The sequence below is a fragment of the Bos indicus x Bos taurus genome, chromosome 7 (genome assembly GCF_003369695.1).
Source record: "Bos indicus x Bos taurus breed Angus x Brahman F1 hybrid chromosome 7, Bos_hybrid_MaternalHap_v2.0, whole genome shotgun sequence".
Taxonomy (NCBI): domain Eukaryota; kingdom Metazoa; phylum Chordata; class Mammalia; order Artiodactyla; family Bovidae; genus Bos; species Bos indicus x Bos taurus.
Window position 1 is genome coordinate 102,517,909 of NC_040082.1, and position 15,101 is coordinate 102,533,009.

The following is a 15,101-nucleotide window of genomic DNA, read 5'->3' on the forward strand; positions in this document are numbered from 1 at the left end:
CTACCAAAGCCTGCTGGCTCTAGAGCCTGTGCAATGCAACAAGAGAAGCCACCACAAGAAGAAATCTGTGCATCATGATGAAGAGTAGTCCCCTCTCGCTGCAACCAGAGGAAGCCAGTGCACAGTGATGAAGACCCAGCACAGCCAAAAATAAAGATAAATAAATGTATTTCCTGGGAGTTCCCTGGTGGCCTAGGGCTAAGGATTCCAGGCTTTCACTTCTGCGGCCCTGGGTTCAGTCCCTGGTTAGGGAACTGAGATCCTACAAGCTGCACGGTGCAGCCAAAGTACATAAATAAATAAAAATTTTAAAATGCATTTCCTTCTAGCTATAGGGAATGCTGTACTATTTCCTGCACATGTCGTGGCTTTGCGCGTGCTGGTCCCTCCTTCTAGCATGCCTATTCACCTCCATTCCTGTACCCGGTAAATTCCTATTCTTTAAGATTTCAGCTCCAGGAAGTCCTCTCTGCTCCCCACCCCTGGCTTTCCTAGCATACTTTCACCCTACCACTTGGCTTGTCCTCAAGGGGCTGGGAGTGTCTGTATCCTGCCTTTATCCCCTCTTCTATAATGGGGGCTCACCAGTGGCCAGACATCACACAACATGAGGTGGGCACTGAGGGGGTAACGTGGGAGGGAACTGGCTGAAGGAGTTGGCATGCTCAGTCCAAAGGAGCCACCACTGGGGGCCCAGACGACTATCCTCAGTAACTTCTAGGTATCTGGGGGTCCTGAAAAGGGTCAAGTGGCCCAGGGGACAAAGGTAGAGACTTCAGTGCCTCCCCTGACCCCCCTGAGAAAGGATTTTCTGCTGCAATAGATGCCCTAATGGGTGCTGAGCTCCCCATCACAAGGAGCAACCAAGAACCTGGACACACATTTTGCTAGGCAGGAAGTCCAAAGTCTCCTACTCTGTTGACCCAATGATCCCTGGCCTGTGGCAGACAGAGACAGAGAGGAAGCAGTAATGATGAAAAAACAGGCTGAGTATAGCACAAGGGGAGTGAGGACAAAAAGAAGATACGTTTACAGAGCCCCTACTGTGCATCCTTCTCTTTTTCCCTTCCAATTATTTATTTACTTTCTTTTTGGCCGCCCTGGGTCTTCATTGCTGCATGCAGGCTTTCTCTAGTTGCGGTGCTCAGACTTCTCATTGTGGTGGCATCTCTCGCTGTGGAGCACGGGCTTTACAGCGTGCAGGCTTCAGTAGTTTCAGCACACAGGCTCAGTAATTGCGGCTCATGGACTCTAGAGCTCAGGCTCAGTCGTGGTGGTGCACAAGCTTAGCTGCCCCGCGGCACGTGGGATCTTTCCAGACCATGGATCGAACCAGCGTCCCCTGCGTTGCAAACAGGATTCTTAAGCACTGAGCCACCAGGGAAGCCCTGTCAGTCCCTTTCTGAAGCCCCCAAATTCTGAGGACACCAACTCAGCAAGGCAGAAAGTGAGGGTCCCCGCTCCGGTTTTCCTCTGCCCTCCAGTCACAGTGGCAGGAATAGCCCAAGGTGTCCAGATCCCTGGGGGTCAGGACAGTCAGAGCAATTATTCCCATGGCTTTGCAGCAGGCAGACACCCAGTTCCCAACATGGTGGGGGTAGGGGTGGGTTTGAGCCGTCTCCCTTGCCCCTGCTGGTTGCCTTGGCCAGGGACTGCATTTCTCCTCAATGAGCTCAGTCCCCAGGGATGCAGGACCTGGGGCCAGGCCAAGACACAGCTGCTGGGCCCCGGCCCGCTGACTGGGAACCTGAGAATGTGCCCTTCGCTTATCCTCTTGGGACCACAGTCCTGTCCTCTGCATATGAAAACTGGGGCTAGGCCCTTACACCCAGGCTGTGGGAGCCTAACAAGAACCAGCAGGAGTGAGGGCCACTGGGTTATGGGGCCTGGGCAATGGGGGGAAGGGATGGACCCCAGGGGTTGTGGGCTGCAGACCCAGCCAGCGATCCTGACCACTGCCTCCCTGGAGCCCTCTCATGCTCAAACCCTTCATGGCTTCCCATTGCCCAGAACGACATCTTCCTCACCAGTTTCTCTTCCCTGTTTCCCAGTCCTAGCTTTTTTTCTGGCTGTGTGCTGGGGCCTTGGCTGCTGTGCAGGGTTTTCTCTAGTTGCAACGTGCTGGCTTCTCATTGCAGTGGCTTCTCTTGTTGCGGAGCACACGCTCTAGGGCACTCGGGCTTCAGTTGTTGTGGTCCGTGTGCTTAGCAGTCGTGGCTCCCGGGCTCCAGAGCACAGGCTCTGCAGTTGTGGTGCACAGGCTTAGTTGCCCAGTGGCACATGAGATCTTTTGGTACCAGGGATTGAACCCATCTCCGTTGTATTAGCTGGTGGATTCTTTACCATGGAGCCACCAGGGAAGCCCTCAGCCTTTCCAGTTTTCACAATGGCTGTACCCACTGCCTGGAACACCTTACTCCAACTTGGGAGACTCCTGTCACCTGACAGCTCACTCTGGCCCTCCAGCTCTCCTCACCTTCGTTCAGTCATTTGACAAACACACACTGAGCAACTACTTCATGCCTGACCCTATTACAGGTAGAGGTGATGAAGACCGAGCAGGTTCCTGCCCTGATAGGGGAGACAGATAAGAAACAAGGAGGTAAACAAATAAGAAGCCTAGAATGGGACATGAGAGGTGAAGAGATTTCAGTGTAGGTGATGGAGATGGGAGTTGCTAACAAGGGAACATTAGAACTAAGACATGGGACTTCTCTTGTGGTCCAGTGGCTAACACCCCAAGCTCCCGATGCAGGGGGCCTGGATTCCATCCCTGATCAGGGAACTATGAATAGATCCCACATGCCACAGCTAAGGAGTTTGCATGCCACAACTAAGAGTTCGAATGCCACGATGAAGATCGAAGATCCTATGTACCGCAACTAAGACCAGCCAAATAAATAAATAAATAAAAATATTTAGGGACTTCCCTGGAGGTCCAGTGGTAGAAACACTGTGCTTCCACTGCAGGGGGTGCGGATTCCATCCCTGGTCGGGCAAATAAGATCCCATGTGTTGCAGTGAGGCCAAAAAAATAAATGAATAAATATATTTATGTTATGTTCAGTTGCTCAGTCGTATCCAACTCTGCAACCCCATGGACTGCAGCATGCCAGGCTTCCCTGTCTTTCACCATCTCCTGGAGTTTGCTCAAACTCATTGAGTTGGTGATTCCATCCAACCATCTCATCCTCTGTCACCCCCTTCTCCTCCTGCCCTCAATCTTTCCCAGCATCAGGGTCTTTTCCAATGAGTCGGCTTTTCACATCACGTGGCCTAAGTACTGGAGCTTCAGCTCCAGCATTAGTCTTTCCAATGACTATTCAGGGTTGATTTCCTTTAGGATAGACTGGTTTGAGCTAAAAGAACTGTGATCTGAAAGGAGGAGCTTTTCAGACTGTAAGCTGTAAGCCAGAGAGGCAAACAGTCTGGTAGCATGTTCCAGGTGGAAGGAAAAGAAAGTGCAAAGGCCCAGAGGAGAGAGGGGTGGGTGGCTAAGAGGAACAGCAAGGAGGCCAGGGTACTGGGTGCAGAGTGAGCAAGGGGTAGGTGCTCAGGGAAACTGATGGGGGCCGAGTTCCAAGGGGCCAAAGATCTGGGTTTAAATGAAAAGCACAGTGGACACCACTGGAGGGGTTAGGCCGAGGGAAGCTGACCTGATCAAGGTTGGAAACGAAAAAAAAAAAGAAGAAGAAAAAAAAAGGTTGGAAACAATAACACCACCATTTCCTTTTTTTTTTTTAATTTTTTTATTTGGCTGTGCTGGGTCTTGGTTGCGTCAGGTGGCATCTTCATTTCTGCGTGTGGGATCTTCAGTTGCGTCATGATGGATCTAGTTCCCTGACCAGGGATTGAATCCAGGCCCCCTGCATTGGGAGCGTGGGGTCTTTAAGCACTGGATCACCAGGGAAGTTCCAACACTGCTATTTCTTCTCCCAGGGATCCTTCCTTGCAGTTTCCCATGGGCTCTGCTGGCTCCCATGGCCTCTCTCAGTTCCACTCTGACCCTTCCCTGTGATCCTACCTGGCTCCCACAGCATTCTGAGCTCTGTGGGCCTCTGGCTTGCTCACTGCTGAATCCCTGATGTCTAGTATAGAGCCTGACACACAGTAGGTGAAATAACGGTCAGCTGAATGAATGAATGAATATACCCAGCACGTGTCAGAGGAACAGCAGGACCCAGGTGCTGGGACTTGAACCTGCTCGAAACCAGTCCCTATCTGGACATGGACATGTCTGGCCTCAGTTAGACCAGGGCTCAGTCAGAGGGGGGCTGATAGGGCCTCCTGAAGGAGGAGTGGGTGGGAAGGCTTAAAGTGGAAGAAAGGGGAGTGAAAAGAAAGGAACTCACTTCCATCAAGCACCTACTGGCTCAACAGCTCTGGGCAGGGGAAGAAGGGAAGCCATACTCCCACCCTTGGTGGGGGATGGGCAGGCAGTGGTTTCCCTGCCTTAAGACCCTCCACTGGGTAGGACATCCCAATGGATGTCTTGGCCTCACAGGCTGTGTGGTCAGACCACTCCAACCTTCCTTGCCCAGGGTCTCACCCAGGACCCCATCTTTTCCAGCTCACCTCTGAACTAAGACACTCTGTGTGTGTGCGTGCGTGCATTTTTTAAGTTGCTTCAGTCATGTAAGACTTTGTGCGACCCTAGGGATCGTAGCCTGCCAGGCTCCTCTGTTCATGGGATTCTCCAGGCAAAGAATACTGGAGTGGGTTGCCATGCCCTCCTCCGGGAGATCTTCCCCACCCAGGGATCAAACCCGTGTCTATTATGCCTCCTACATTGACAAGCAGGTTCTTTATGACTAGCATCACCTGGGAAGCCCCAAACACTCTGACACCCTTTATTACTTCCTTGCTGCCCCAGCTCCTGAAACTTGTCTTCCTTCTCCCCTGCAGGTGTGGCACTTGTCCCCCACCCATGCACTTTTCCTCTTGCTTCAGAGAAGGGGAGCATTCCCCCCACCTTGGCTTTTCATTACCTCTTTCTTTGGCCATAGGCTGAGGTCTCTTCTGTGACAAAGTGAAGTGTTAGTTGCTCAGTCGTACCCGAATCCTTGAGACCCTATGGACTGTAGCCCGCCAGGCTCTTTTGTCCATGGGATTCTCCAGGCAAGGATACTAGAGGCGGTTGCCATTTCCTACTCCAGGGGATCAAACTCGCATCTCCCGAGTCTCATCATCGAAGGCGGATTCTTTACCATCTGAGCCACCAGGGATTCTATGATAAAGTGAAACCTGCAGCAAACGCTCATTTCACATGCACACCCCTTCCCTGAGCTCATCTCTCTCCCCTGCATCTCTCCCCACTGCTTGCTCCATTCTTCCCCTTCTCCATTCTGCTCTACGCCCCAAGAGGCTGACCTCTACAGACTGTATCAATGGACATCCTTGTCCTCTGGCTTCCAAGTGGGTTTGGCCAATAGGAGGCACTGGCGGAGGATGAAGCGGTGGGGCAGGGGTTAGGGGGAGGGAGGAGGAGAAAACAGGATATTAATTCACTTGTATCTTTCCTGGTAGGGTCACCACTTCAGCTGACTGTATCACTGGACCAAAGGTCCTGTCCATACAATCCACAGGGTATTAAAGAGCAGAGAAATCATTTGGCCAACAAAGGTCTGTATAGTCAAAGCTATGGTTTTTCCAGTAGTCGTGTCTGGATGTGAGAGTTGGTCCATAAGGACGGCTAAGTGCTGAAGAATTGATGCTTTTGAACTGTGGTGTGGAGAAGACTCTTGAGAGTCGCTTGGACAGCAAGGAGATCAAACCAGTCAGTCCTAAAGGAAATCAATCCTGAATATTCATTGGAAGGACTGATGCTGAAGCTGAATCTCCAATACTTTGGCCACCTGATGTGAAAAGCTGACTCACTGGAAAAGACCCTGATGCTGGGAAAGACCCTGTCCCCTGGGAAACAAGGGGGCAACAGAGGGTGAGATGGTTAGATAGCATCACCAACTCAATGGACATGAATCTGAGCAAACACCAGGAGATAGTGAAGAACAGAGAGCCAGATGTGCTGCAGTCCATGGGGTCGCAAATAGTCAGACACAACTTAGCGACTGAACGACAAACAACACTGAAACAACAAACCTCTCTCTGGGCTCTGCTAACATCCTTCCTTCCCCCTTCCTAGGCAGGGGGATCCGGAAGTGGTCATGCCTCTTCAGGGGTGCTCACTGGGGTTTGCTGCACTAACCCCTGTTGGTTTCCTCAAACCCTGCCCACTGTATATGGTCCCTATAGCAAATCTGTCTCAAATTGCTCCATTTGAATGTCAGTTGTTCCCTCCAGGCTCCCGACTGGGGTCCCCACTCTTCCCTCCCATCTCCACTTAACTGCATTCAGAGCATCCAAGTCTACTGTCCTCAGCCTGAATTCTCAGGTTTTCTCCCTCACAATCTGCATGGCTCAATCCTCCAAATCTCTCAGTAGCTTTTGATACCATGGGCTGTGCATGCCTCTCTTCCTTGACCTCCTCCCCCACCATTTCTGGGGCATCACCCTTGCCTACTTCCTCTGCTGCCTAACCCTAACCCCTCCTCCTTTGCCTGTCTCTTAGATGCTGGGGGCTCCCAAGTCTTGTTTGTTCTCCACTCTGTTCTGGGGAGGCTTCATTCTCTCTCCCAGCTTCAGTGCCCTTTTGCCTCACCAAACATGGATGCTTGCTGGATTATCTTTGAGTGAGTTATGTCGCTCAGTCATGTCCAACTCTTTGCAACCCCGTGGACTGTAGCCCACCAGGCTCCTCCGCCCATGGGATTCTCCAGGCAAGAATACTGGAGTGGGTTGCCATTCCCTTCTCCAGGGGATCTTCCCGACCCAGGGATCGAACCCAGGTCTCCCACATTGCAGGCAGATGCTTTAACTTCTGAGCCACCAGGGAAGCCCATTATCTTTAAGGATAAGCCCAGGGATTATCTTTATCTTTAACCTATTAGATGCTTCCAGGTTCCTGCCTCAGGGGTCCCGCTCCCTCAGGTTGAATATGCCGCAAACGTGCTTCTGGTCTTCTCTGGGATTCTACTCCTCCTTCGAGTGCCTGGACTTCATCCTCTATTGCCTGGACCACACCCATTCTCCTTCCAGGCCTCCCCACCTTCAGTCTTCCCCCTCTGGTCCTGCCCCCTTACCAGCTCCCAAGTAATATTCCAGACATGCAGATCTGTCTGGGACCCTTCCCTGTGGCCCTGGTCGTACTGGAGATGTGGCTCCTGGCCTCGTGTTGGAATCATTTTGCATTCCCACGTCTTCCCATCCCAAACCTTCCTCCCAGTCCCACAGAAATGCTAAATGACTTGTGCACGGGAGGTTTCTGTGGACTGGAACACATTCCAGCAGGATTCAGCTCTAAGGCCGCCTCCTCCAGGTAGGTGCCCATCCCATCCCCTCGCCCCTAGTCCCTCATTCCACTGGGGTCTGACCACATAGGGCTGGGAGAGTCTGCCCGGCTGTATCTCCCCTGTCCGTCCACTGGTGCAGGACCACGTATTACAGTTGGTAGCAAGGACATGTTGGAGAAGGCAATGGCACCCCACTCTAGTACTCTTGCCTGGCAAATCCCATGGACGGAGGAGCCTGGTGGGCTGCAGTCCATGAGGTCGCGAAGAGTCGGACACGACTGAGCGACTTCACTTTCACTTTCATGCATTGGAGAAGGAAATGGCAACACACTCCAGTGTTCTTGCCTGGAGAATCCCAGGGATGGGGGAGCCTGGTGGGCTGCCATCTATGGGGTCACACAGAGTCGGACACGACTTAAGTGACTTAGCAGCAGCAGCAGCAACGACATGTACACGAGTGGGTGAGCGAATGAATGAGTGAATGATAAGTGAGTAAACGATGGAAGGTGATCTGGAGACGGGAGTCCGGAGCAGGAAGAGGGTGACTCGGTGTCTGGGAGGGGCCTCAGTCAGAGTCCAAAACCTCAGGGTGTCGGCTCCTCCTCAGCTCTAAGAAAGACGCTCCCGGATTGGCTCAGGCTGAGAGAGGCGGGTTTTGGCCAAGCCTCTAGTTGCTATTGGCTCACTTGCCAGGACTCTGCCCAATCAACCCGATCGCCTCTCCCCTCTGCCCACCACACCGCCTTTCGCCCGCCAGCAGCCGCGGAGGCGTAAGACGGCGCCTTCTCGTTACCCTGACAACCGTCTGCGGACCCCCCTCCCCCGTCGCCCTGGCAACTGTTCCAGGCCTCCCGTCAGCCTTCTCCTGGGCCCCTCTGGTCACCCAGACAACCTCTACCCGTTCCGGTTAACCATCAGCCCTTTCCCCGTCACCCTAGCAACGGTCACCAGACCCACGGCCAACCCTGCCCACCCCCCGCCCCCGCGACACACCGTCTTCATCCTGCACACAGGCTTCCTCGACCTAAACCTTAACTAAGGTCCCGGGCTCCCTCTTCCTCTCGTTCATCTTCCTGGCCCCTCGATTGCGGCGAGGAAGAGTAGAGGGAGGAGGTGGAATGGGTGGGGTCTGGGGGTCCCGGCTCAGATGGGGCTAACAGACCATCTGGTTCTGAGGCTGTGCGCGGCTCTGGGCCTATCTCCTCGCTCTCACTCTTGCGTGAGAAGTTCAGCCGCCACAGGGAGCTTCTCAAAATGCAAACCATGTCCCTCTCCTGCTGAAAACCCTCCCTGGCTCCCCTTGAGAATCAGATCCGAACTCTTTGAAGCCCCTGGCGGTGTGGCTGTGGCCTCTTCCTCGAGCCTGCCCCCTCGCTCCACCCTAGCAGGCACTAATCTCCACACTGTTTGCTACTCCAGTAGCCCAAGCATACCCCAGCCTCTGACCTTCCTGTTACTGCTTCCCACTCCCTGAAACGAAAACCTTTCCTGGGACCGGTCACACACCCACGTTGCTCTTTCTGCCTCTTCTCTGTTAACTCCAGAAGGGGGCCTGTGTCCTTGAATACACTCTATCCTCAGGGCCTAGAACAGCTCCTGACACATATGATGAGTGAAAGGATTTTTATGCAGGGGACAAAGGAGGACAGAGCGGATAACCAGCAGGCAGGCTTTGGCTAGGCAGGCCCATCCCGGAGATAAAAGTGAAAAAGTAAAAAGTGTTAGTCGCTCAGTCATGTCCAAGTCTTTGTGACCCCATAGACTGTAACCCACTAGGCTCTCTGTCCAGGAGATTCTCCAGGTAAAAACACTGGAGTGGGTTGCCATGCCCTTCTCCAGGGGATCATCCCCAACCAGGGATCAAATCCAGGTCTCCTGCATTGCAGGCAGATTCTTTACCATCTGAGCCACCAGAGAAACCCCTGGAGATAAGAGAAAGGTATTAATATTTCTGAGACCCTCAGACTGATTCATCACACTGCTGCAAGTCCTGACAGTGTTCCCAGAGGCCAGGACAAGGCCTAGGGAGATAAAAGTTAATGCTGTGACCGGCTTGGGGCTGGATAGTTCACCTTTGATGTGTATGATCTTCACTTGGAGGCTGGAGCCAAGAGTCCCCAGGAAGAATCAGCAGAAACTCTGGTTAATTTGGAGCAGAAGAGTCCAGGAACTGGGGAGGCAGGCCAGACACCCCAGATGGTTATTTAGGGAGCTGGTCCCTTCCTGTGCTGAGTCCACAATCTTACTTATCCTAACAGAGCCAAGAGCTGTTTTCCCATAGATCTGAGACAGAGATCCCAGGGATCTTTCCCAGGCTGGGGCGGGAGAATTTGACCTCATAAGGCCAGGAGTCATGACCGGGAGGGAGATCATAGGAGTTTACCCAGGGCCTGGCTGGAGAGGAGGACCTCCACCTGCCTGTGTGAGTGAGGAACTAAATTTTTCATCTTTATTTAATTTTAATTAACTTGCATTAAAATGGAAGTAGCCAGACGTGGCTACAAGTACTGTATTGGACAGAGCAGCATTTAGCTGAGGACTCCAGACTGGCGGTGGAAGCCAGGGACAGAAAGGTCATAGTTCATGGTCAACGCAGCTCTGGGCTTTGACTTTGGCAAGATGGGTGGGGCCTCATGGAAAGGAGAAGTAGGACACTCGTATCTAGCTCCCCAGAGAGGCACACCTGGTTCCCAAGGGTCAAAGTGCTTGCTCATACGTGCATACATGCCTGCCTGTATGTGAGCATATGAGGGTGGTGTGCCTGAGGGTATCCACAGAAGCACTTGTGTGCAGTCTAGGAATTCCATCCGTGTGCATCAAGAGTCCATCCGTATATATACAACCTGGGACCATGCAAGCCAGTGTGAGAACTCCTGGGTGCATGCAAGCCAGTGAGCTAGGACCATCAGTCCAGCAGATCTTGCAAGAAGGCCCACATATACTGGTGCATTTCCACAGGGTTGGTCTGGGGGATCCAGTGCCCCATGCCTGGCAGGATGTGGGCTTCGAGCCGGCCTGGCACAAAACGGCTGCTGATGGCCTCTACCAGCCCTTGCTCAAAATAGGGGTCCTTCTCCCCCCATAGCAGCAGTGTGGGTGTGGCCAGCTCCTGGGGCTCCAGGGGGAAGGTCCTATGATCAAGACAGACAGACAGACAGGCAGAAGGATGGCTGCCCCACCCCCACCCCCATGCCCACAACTTTCCTGAGCCTGTCAGGCCCTGGGTCCTCACCTGAAGATGTTTCGATAGTAGTTGAGGGGCCCGGTGAGGCCACCAGGCTGTGAGAAGTCATAAAGGAAGGCTTCAAGTTCACTGGGGGTCAACTGTGGAATGCCCCTCTTGCGGTGGGTGAGGGTGGTCTTCAGGATCTGGGCATAACAACAGGACGCCGGCTTCAGTCCCAGCCCACGACCTTCCACCCAGCCCTGGGCCTTCACCCTACTGCACCTGGAAGTCAGACATGGATAGCAGCTTCTCGGGCAGCCAGGGAAGCTGGAATAGGAACACGTAGTTGGAACGGAAGAACTGGCCGATGTGGTGCAAAGAGTAGTCTAGGGTAGGGAGAGGGAGGCAGGTGTGAGGCCTGGGTTTCTGCGGGCCCCACACCTCTGCACTTGACACACACCCAGATCGTGCACACAGATATGCCAAGACTCAGGAATACCATGGCTGCCTGCCTGAGCCTGTGGGGACACTCAATGGTTCTCTTGGCCAGGGAATAAGCTTGTCTCTCTCCTAAGTGGCCACTGTACCCACAGAATGGGGGCACTTTCCTCCACAGTCCCCAGGAGCTCCCTGAGCCACTGGCGTGCTCCCCCTGCCATGTCTGAATGCGTTTCTCCTGCCTCATTCAGCTAACATTTATTGACCACCTACTGGCCCTGTTCTAGACTCTGGAGATATAGCAGTGAATGGAACAGACAAAACCCTCTTGCCCTCAGGAAGCTGGAGATGGAGACAGATAAGAAACAACAAAAAAAGAAAGAGAGATAATACAGCTCTGACTACAATTCTGGGATTTAAAATTAGGTGATGTGATGGACACTTGGTGGCCAGAGAAATGACATCTCAAATGTTATTGTAGTTGCTTCTGTTTCCCCAACTGGACCATGGGATAATAACATTTTCATAAGCCCAGGAGGCTTGTGTAGGTTACTCTATGCAGGCTCCTTGTCAAAGCAATTGTAGGGCCTTTCCTGGTGGTCCAGTGGTTAAGAATGCACCCTGCAATGCAGGGGGACACGGGTTCAATTCCTGGTCTGGGAAGATCTCACATGCTGTGGAATAACAAAGCCCGTGTACCACAGCTATTGAGCCTGTGCTCCAGAGCCTGGGAGCCACAACTCCCAGGTGCTACCAGGGCAGCACCTCTGCATGACGCCCACATGTGACAACTACTGAAGCCCACACACCTAGAACCCATGCTCTGCAACAAGAAAAGCCACCACAATGGGGAGCCTATGCACCACAACAAAGAGCAGTCCTTGCTCATGGCAACTAGAGAAAGCCCACGTGCAGAAACGATGACCCATCACAGCCAAAAATAAAATAAATAAATAGTAGATCTTGGGGGGAAAAAAAGCAATTGTAACCTGTAAGTGCTCACAAAAATGTGGATTACTCCTTGGTGTACTGTCATGGATTATAGATTGACAGCACCATGGGGGAAGGAAGCCAGGTTTACTGTTGTGCCCCCAGCCCCTGGAGTGGTGACTAGGATGGATGGACATAGAAGTGCTGACACAGACATACACACCCCTTCACACAAGCACACTCCAGCATCCAGGACTCCCCGACACACCTTGGTACACTGACATGGGGGCAGCACTGACCACTACCATTCGCTCCACCAGGGATGGGTAGTAGATGGAGAAATTCCAGGCTAGGAGTGCACCCCAGTCATGGGCCACGAGGATACACTTGGAATAACCTGGCAGGGAAGTCAGAGGAAACTGTGTAAGTGAGATGTCAGGTAGAGGTGAAGCAGGGGTGAGGGGGGCCAGGGCTGGGACGGGGGCACCTCCCTACCCAGGCCCAGAATGACATCCTGGATATCTGCCATCAGTAGGTCTATGGTGTAACAATCCACATCCTTTGGCGCATCGGAGGGGCCGTATCCCCGCAGGTCCACAGCCACCACATGGAAGCGGCTCTGAAACTCCCGGAGCTGGTAGCGCCAGGAGAACCTGTTAGGCGGGCCAGGGAGGGAGGGTGAGTCAGGGTACCAGGGCAGCACCTCTGCATGATGCCCAGCAGGGACCCTGGGGTGACCCCCACTTTCCTGCCCAGGACTTCGCAGAAGGGAGGATGGGGAACCACAGCAGGTCAGCTGCGCCCTGGATTCTGGACAGCCTCAACATGGATATTTCTTCGTCCCATCCCTTCAGGGCCTTCTGTCTCCATCTATCTCCGTTTGGACTCCTGTCCTCCAGTCTAGGCCCGATATACTTTGCCTTAGGGGCTCCCAGTCTACCCAGCCCTTGTCTCCGTCTCCTCAGTGCTCTAGTGGTCCAAGCTCCACACCTCCCGCCCCACCCCACCCCTCCCGCCCGCCCGACCCCACCCCTTCCTCGCGCATCCGGTCCTGTGCGTCCCAGGACCCTGGGCCTCCGACATACCAGTTCTCAGGGAAGCCATGCAGAAACAGCATGAGGGGCCCTTTGCCGCGTCCAGCGGAGACATAGTGCAGGCGCAGGCCCGAGCTCTGGGGGAGGGCACAGTCTGAGACCTGGGAAACCCCTCTTCCCCGGGCTTGAACACCTCCCTTCTCCCAGGTCACATGCGTACTCAGACTTGGATTCAACCATTTGCCATTCCGCACCAATCCAACACGGGCCGGCCTTCCAGGATCCTTGAACCTCGAAAGCCCGGTGACGGCGCCCCCTTCCGCACCCCCGTCATGCTCACCCTGAGAATAAGGAAGCAGTGCTCTCCCAGCGTGGGGTCGCTCAAGCAGACCGGTGGGGTGTGCCGGGGGCGCCCCAAAAAACCGCGTCGCGGCCGGCACATCACGTGTGTGAGCGCGATGCAGCCATAGACAGCTGCAGCCACCAGCGCCGCCGAGAACACGAGGCTCCACATAAAGGCACGAAGCAGCTTCAGAGTGAGGCGCGAGGGCGCCAGTAGCGCCGTCACCACCAGCTCGGGCATGGCTCCGCGTCCCGGGACTACCGCGTTGCCGTCTGGGGTATGGGCGAGGGGTGCGGGCTGCAGCAGCGAGGCGGGATCTGGGCTGGCGAGCCCGCCGCCTTTGGTTTGGAGCCCCTCCGTGTCGTCGGGCTTTGCTGAACGCACCGAGAGAAGAGGCGGGCGGCTCAGACCGAAACTGCCATGGCTTACAACTCAACCAAGTGCTAGATAAACACCTGGGCGCGACAGTGGCAGGGAGCAAGGCTCGAGGTGCGGGGGAGGAGGCTGCGAGGACGAGACTCAGGTGGTTGGGGTGGAACCTTGGGGAGAAGGGATGCTAAAGACTCGGGCTGTGGGAGGGATCTAGAAAGGCTTAGGCGAGTCTTAAGGGGCGGGGGTCTAGTAGGACGACGGAGTTGGCTGGGTGATCGGGTGAGGGGGGCCCGATCTAGAGGGAGACTGGGGTCTGGCCTGAACAGAAGACAGCAGGCGCTGTGGGTGAAATGGGCGGGGTCTGGGGCAAAGGGGCGGGGCAATGCAGGGTAAGTGCAACCTACTAGCTGGAAATGTGGGCCCCAACTAGGCCTAAGAACCTTATATGGGCTAGGGGCGCGGCTTAGGAGGCCGGGAATGAGGATGGAGCCTAGAGAAGGCGGGCCCTAAGTTGGGCGGAGAAGCCCCGAGGCAGGGTCTGGATGGTTTCGGTGAGAGGGATGGACCAATGAGCTGGGAGTCGGCCTGGTTACGGGCCAATGAGGCGGGCCGGGATCGGAACCTAATATGGCGGGTCAGGCGGGCCGGGAAGCGGAAGAAGGGGGATAGGCAGTGCCATGGCGAAGGTTAGGAGGGAATCGCGGGCTGTCGCCGCGGCCCAAGGAGGCCTCGGGAGCTCCTGCCGCTACCCTCATCTCCCAGGAGCTCCCCTCCCTGGAGCGCGCGATCCTCCCCTCAGTCTGACTCCAAGGGACCTGGCAGTACCTACACTAAGCTCTGGTTCCAACGGTGGTCCAGCCGCCCAGACCCCGCGCCGGCTCCAGTTGGTCCAGCGGATCCGTTGGCCCTCCCTGCACGCCTGTGATTGGATAGCGGCGGTTATTGACGTGCAGGCTACAGGTCCAGCCCCGGAGCCAATCCGCAGTTGTTGAGACCGGGACTCAGCCAGTGAAGACCAGAGCTTAACTCCTAGAGGGCAGGCCCGGCCCGGGCCCTGGAGAACCGGACTGGTCGAATCACTGGGACTCTGGTCAAAAGAGGAAACAGAGCAGGGAGGGTTGGACGAGAAACCCGGCAGGGTAGCTTCTTCCTCCTCCAGTTTTGCAATCTTCCTCCCAAGATCCTAAACATTTCAAAGTTACTCATTACTTAACCGTGATAATAATCCTATTAAGTGTAGATACTATCACCTTCCCATATTATAAACCAAGAGCCTGAAATTCGAGTATTAAGTCATTTGCCTGAAGCCTAACAGCTGACTCAACAGCAATCAAGGACTTGAGAAAAACAGCAGTCTTGGGCTCCACCTCTTCCTCCAACCAGAGGCAGCCTTTGGGATGACTTTCGATATTTATTAATAGCTATCTCTAAATGTGTTTATGTGGTTTTATCTTTTGATTACCAGTTTG

At 54.2% G+C, this 15,101-nt stretch overlaps 1 protein-coding gene across 3 annotated transcripts; it reads right to left on the reverse strand.

The window, feature by feature from the left end:
* Positions 1–1,212: 1,212 nt before the first annotated feature.
* On the reverse strand, positions 1,213–14,718 carry EPHX3 (epoxide hydrolase 3). Of its 3 annotated transcripts, none has more exons than XM_027548039.1 (8): positions 14,462–14,689; positions 13,258–13,634; positions 12,969–13,054; positions 12,379–12,536; positions 12,152–12,280; positions 10,798–10,901; positions 10,582–10,718; positions 8,958–10,480 (listed from the first exon to the last, which is right to left on the reverse strand). In XM_027548039.1, exons 2-8 carry the CDS (start codon positions 13,498–13,500, stop codon positions 10,255–10,257), a joined length of 1,083 nt encoding a protein of 360 aa, XP_027403840.1. In that variant the 5' UTR covers positions 13,501–13,634; positions 14,462–14,689; the 3' UTR covers positions 8,958–10,254. The 3 variants fall into 3 exon arrangements, with proteins under 3 accessions (XP_027403842.1, XP_027403840.1, XP_027403841.1); XM_027548040.1 differs by having other exon boundaries at positions 14,458–14,689; XM_027548041.1 differs by lacking the exon at positions 8,958–10,480 and adding an exon at positions 1,213–1,342 and having other exon boundaries at positions 13,258–14,718.
* Between the last annotated feature and the right edge of the window lie 383 nt (positions 14,719–15,101).

Excerpts from the sequence above, each read along its gene's own strand:
- EPHX3 (XM_027548039.1), bottom strand. The coding sequence starts at position 13,500 with ATGCCCGAGCTGGTGGTGACGGCGCTACTGGCGCCCTCGCGCCTCACT. Across the intron at positions 12,537-12,968 it reads CATGGCTTCCCTGAGAACTG|GTTCTCCTGGCGCTACCAGC; the intron begins GTATGTCGGAGG and ends CCCGCCTAACAG. Across the intron at positions 12,281-12,378 it reads GGATGTCATTCTGGGCCTGG|GTTATTCCAAGTGTATCCTC; the intron begins GTAGGGAGGTGC and ends CTTCCCTGCCAG.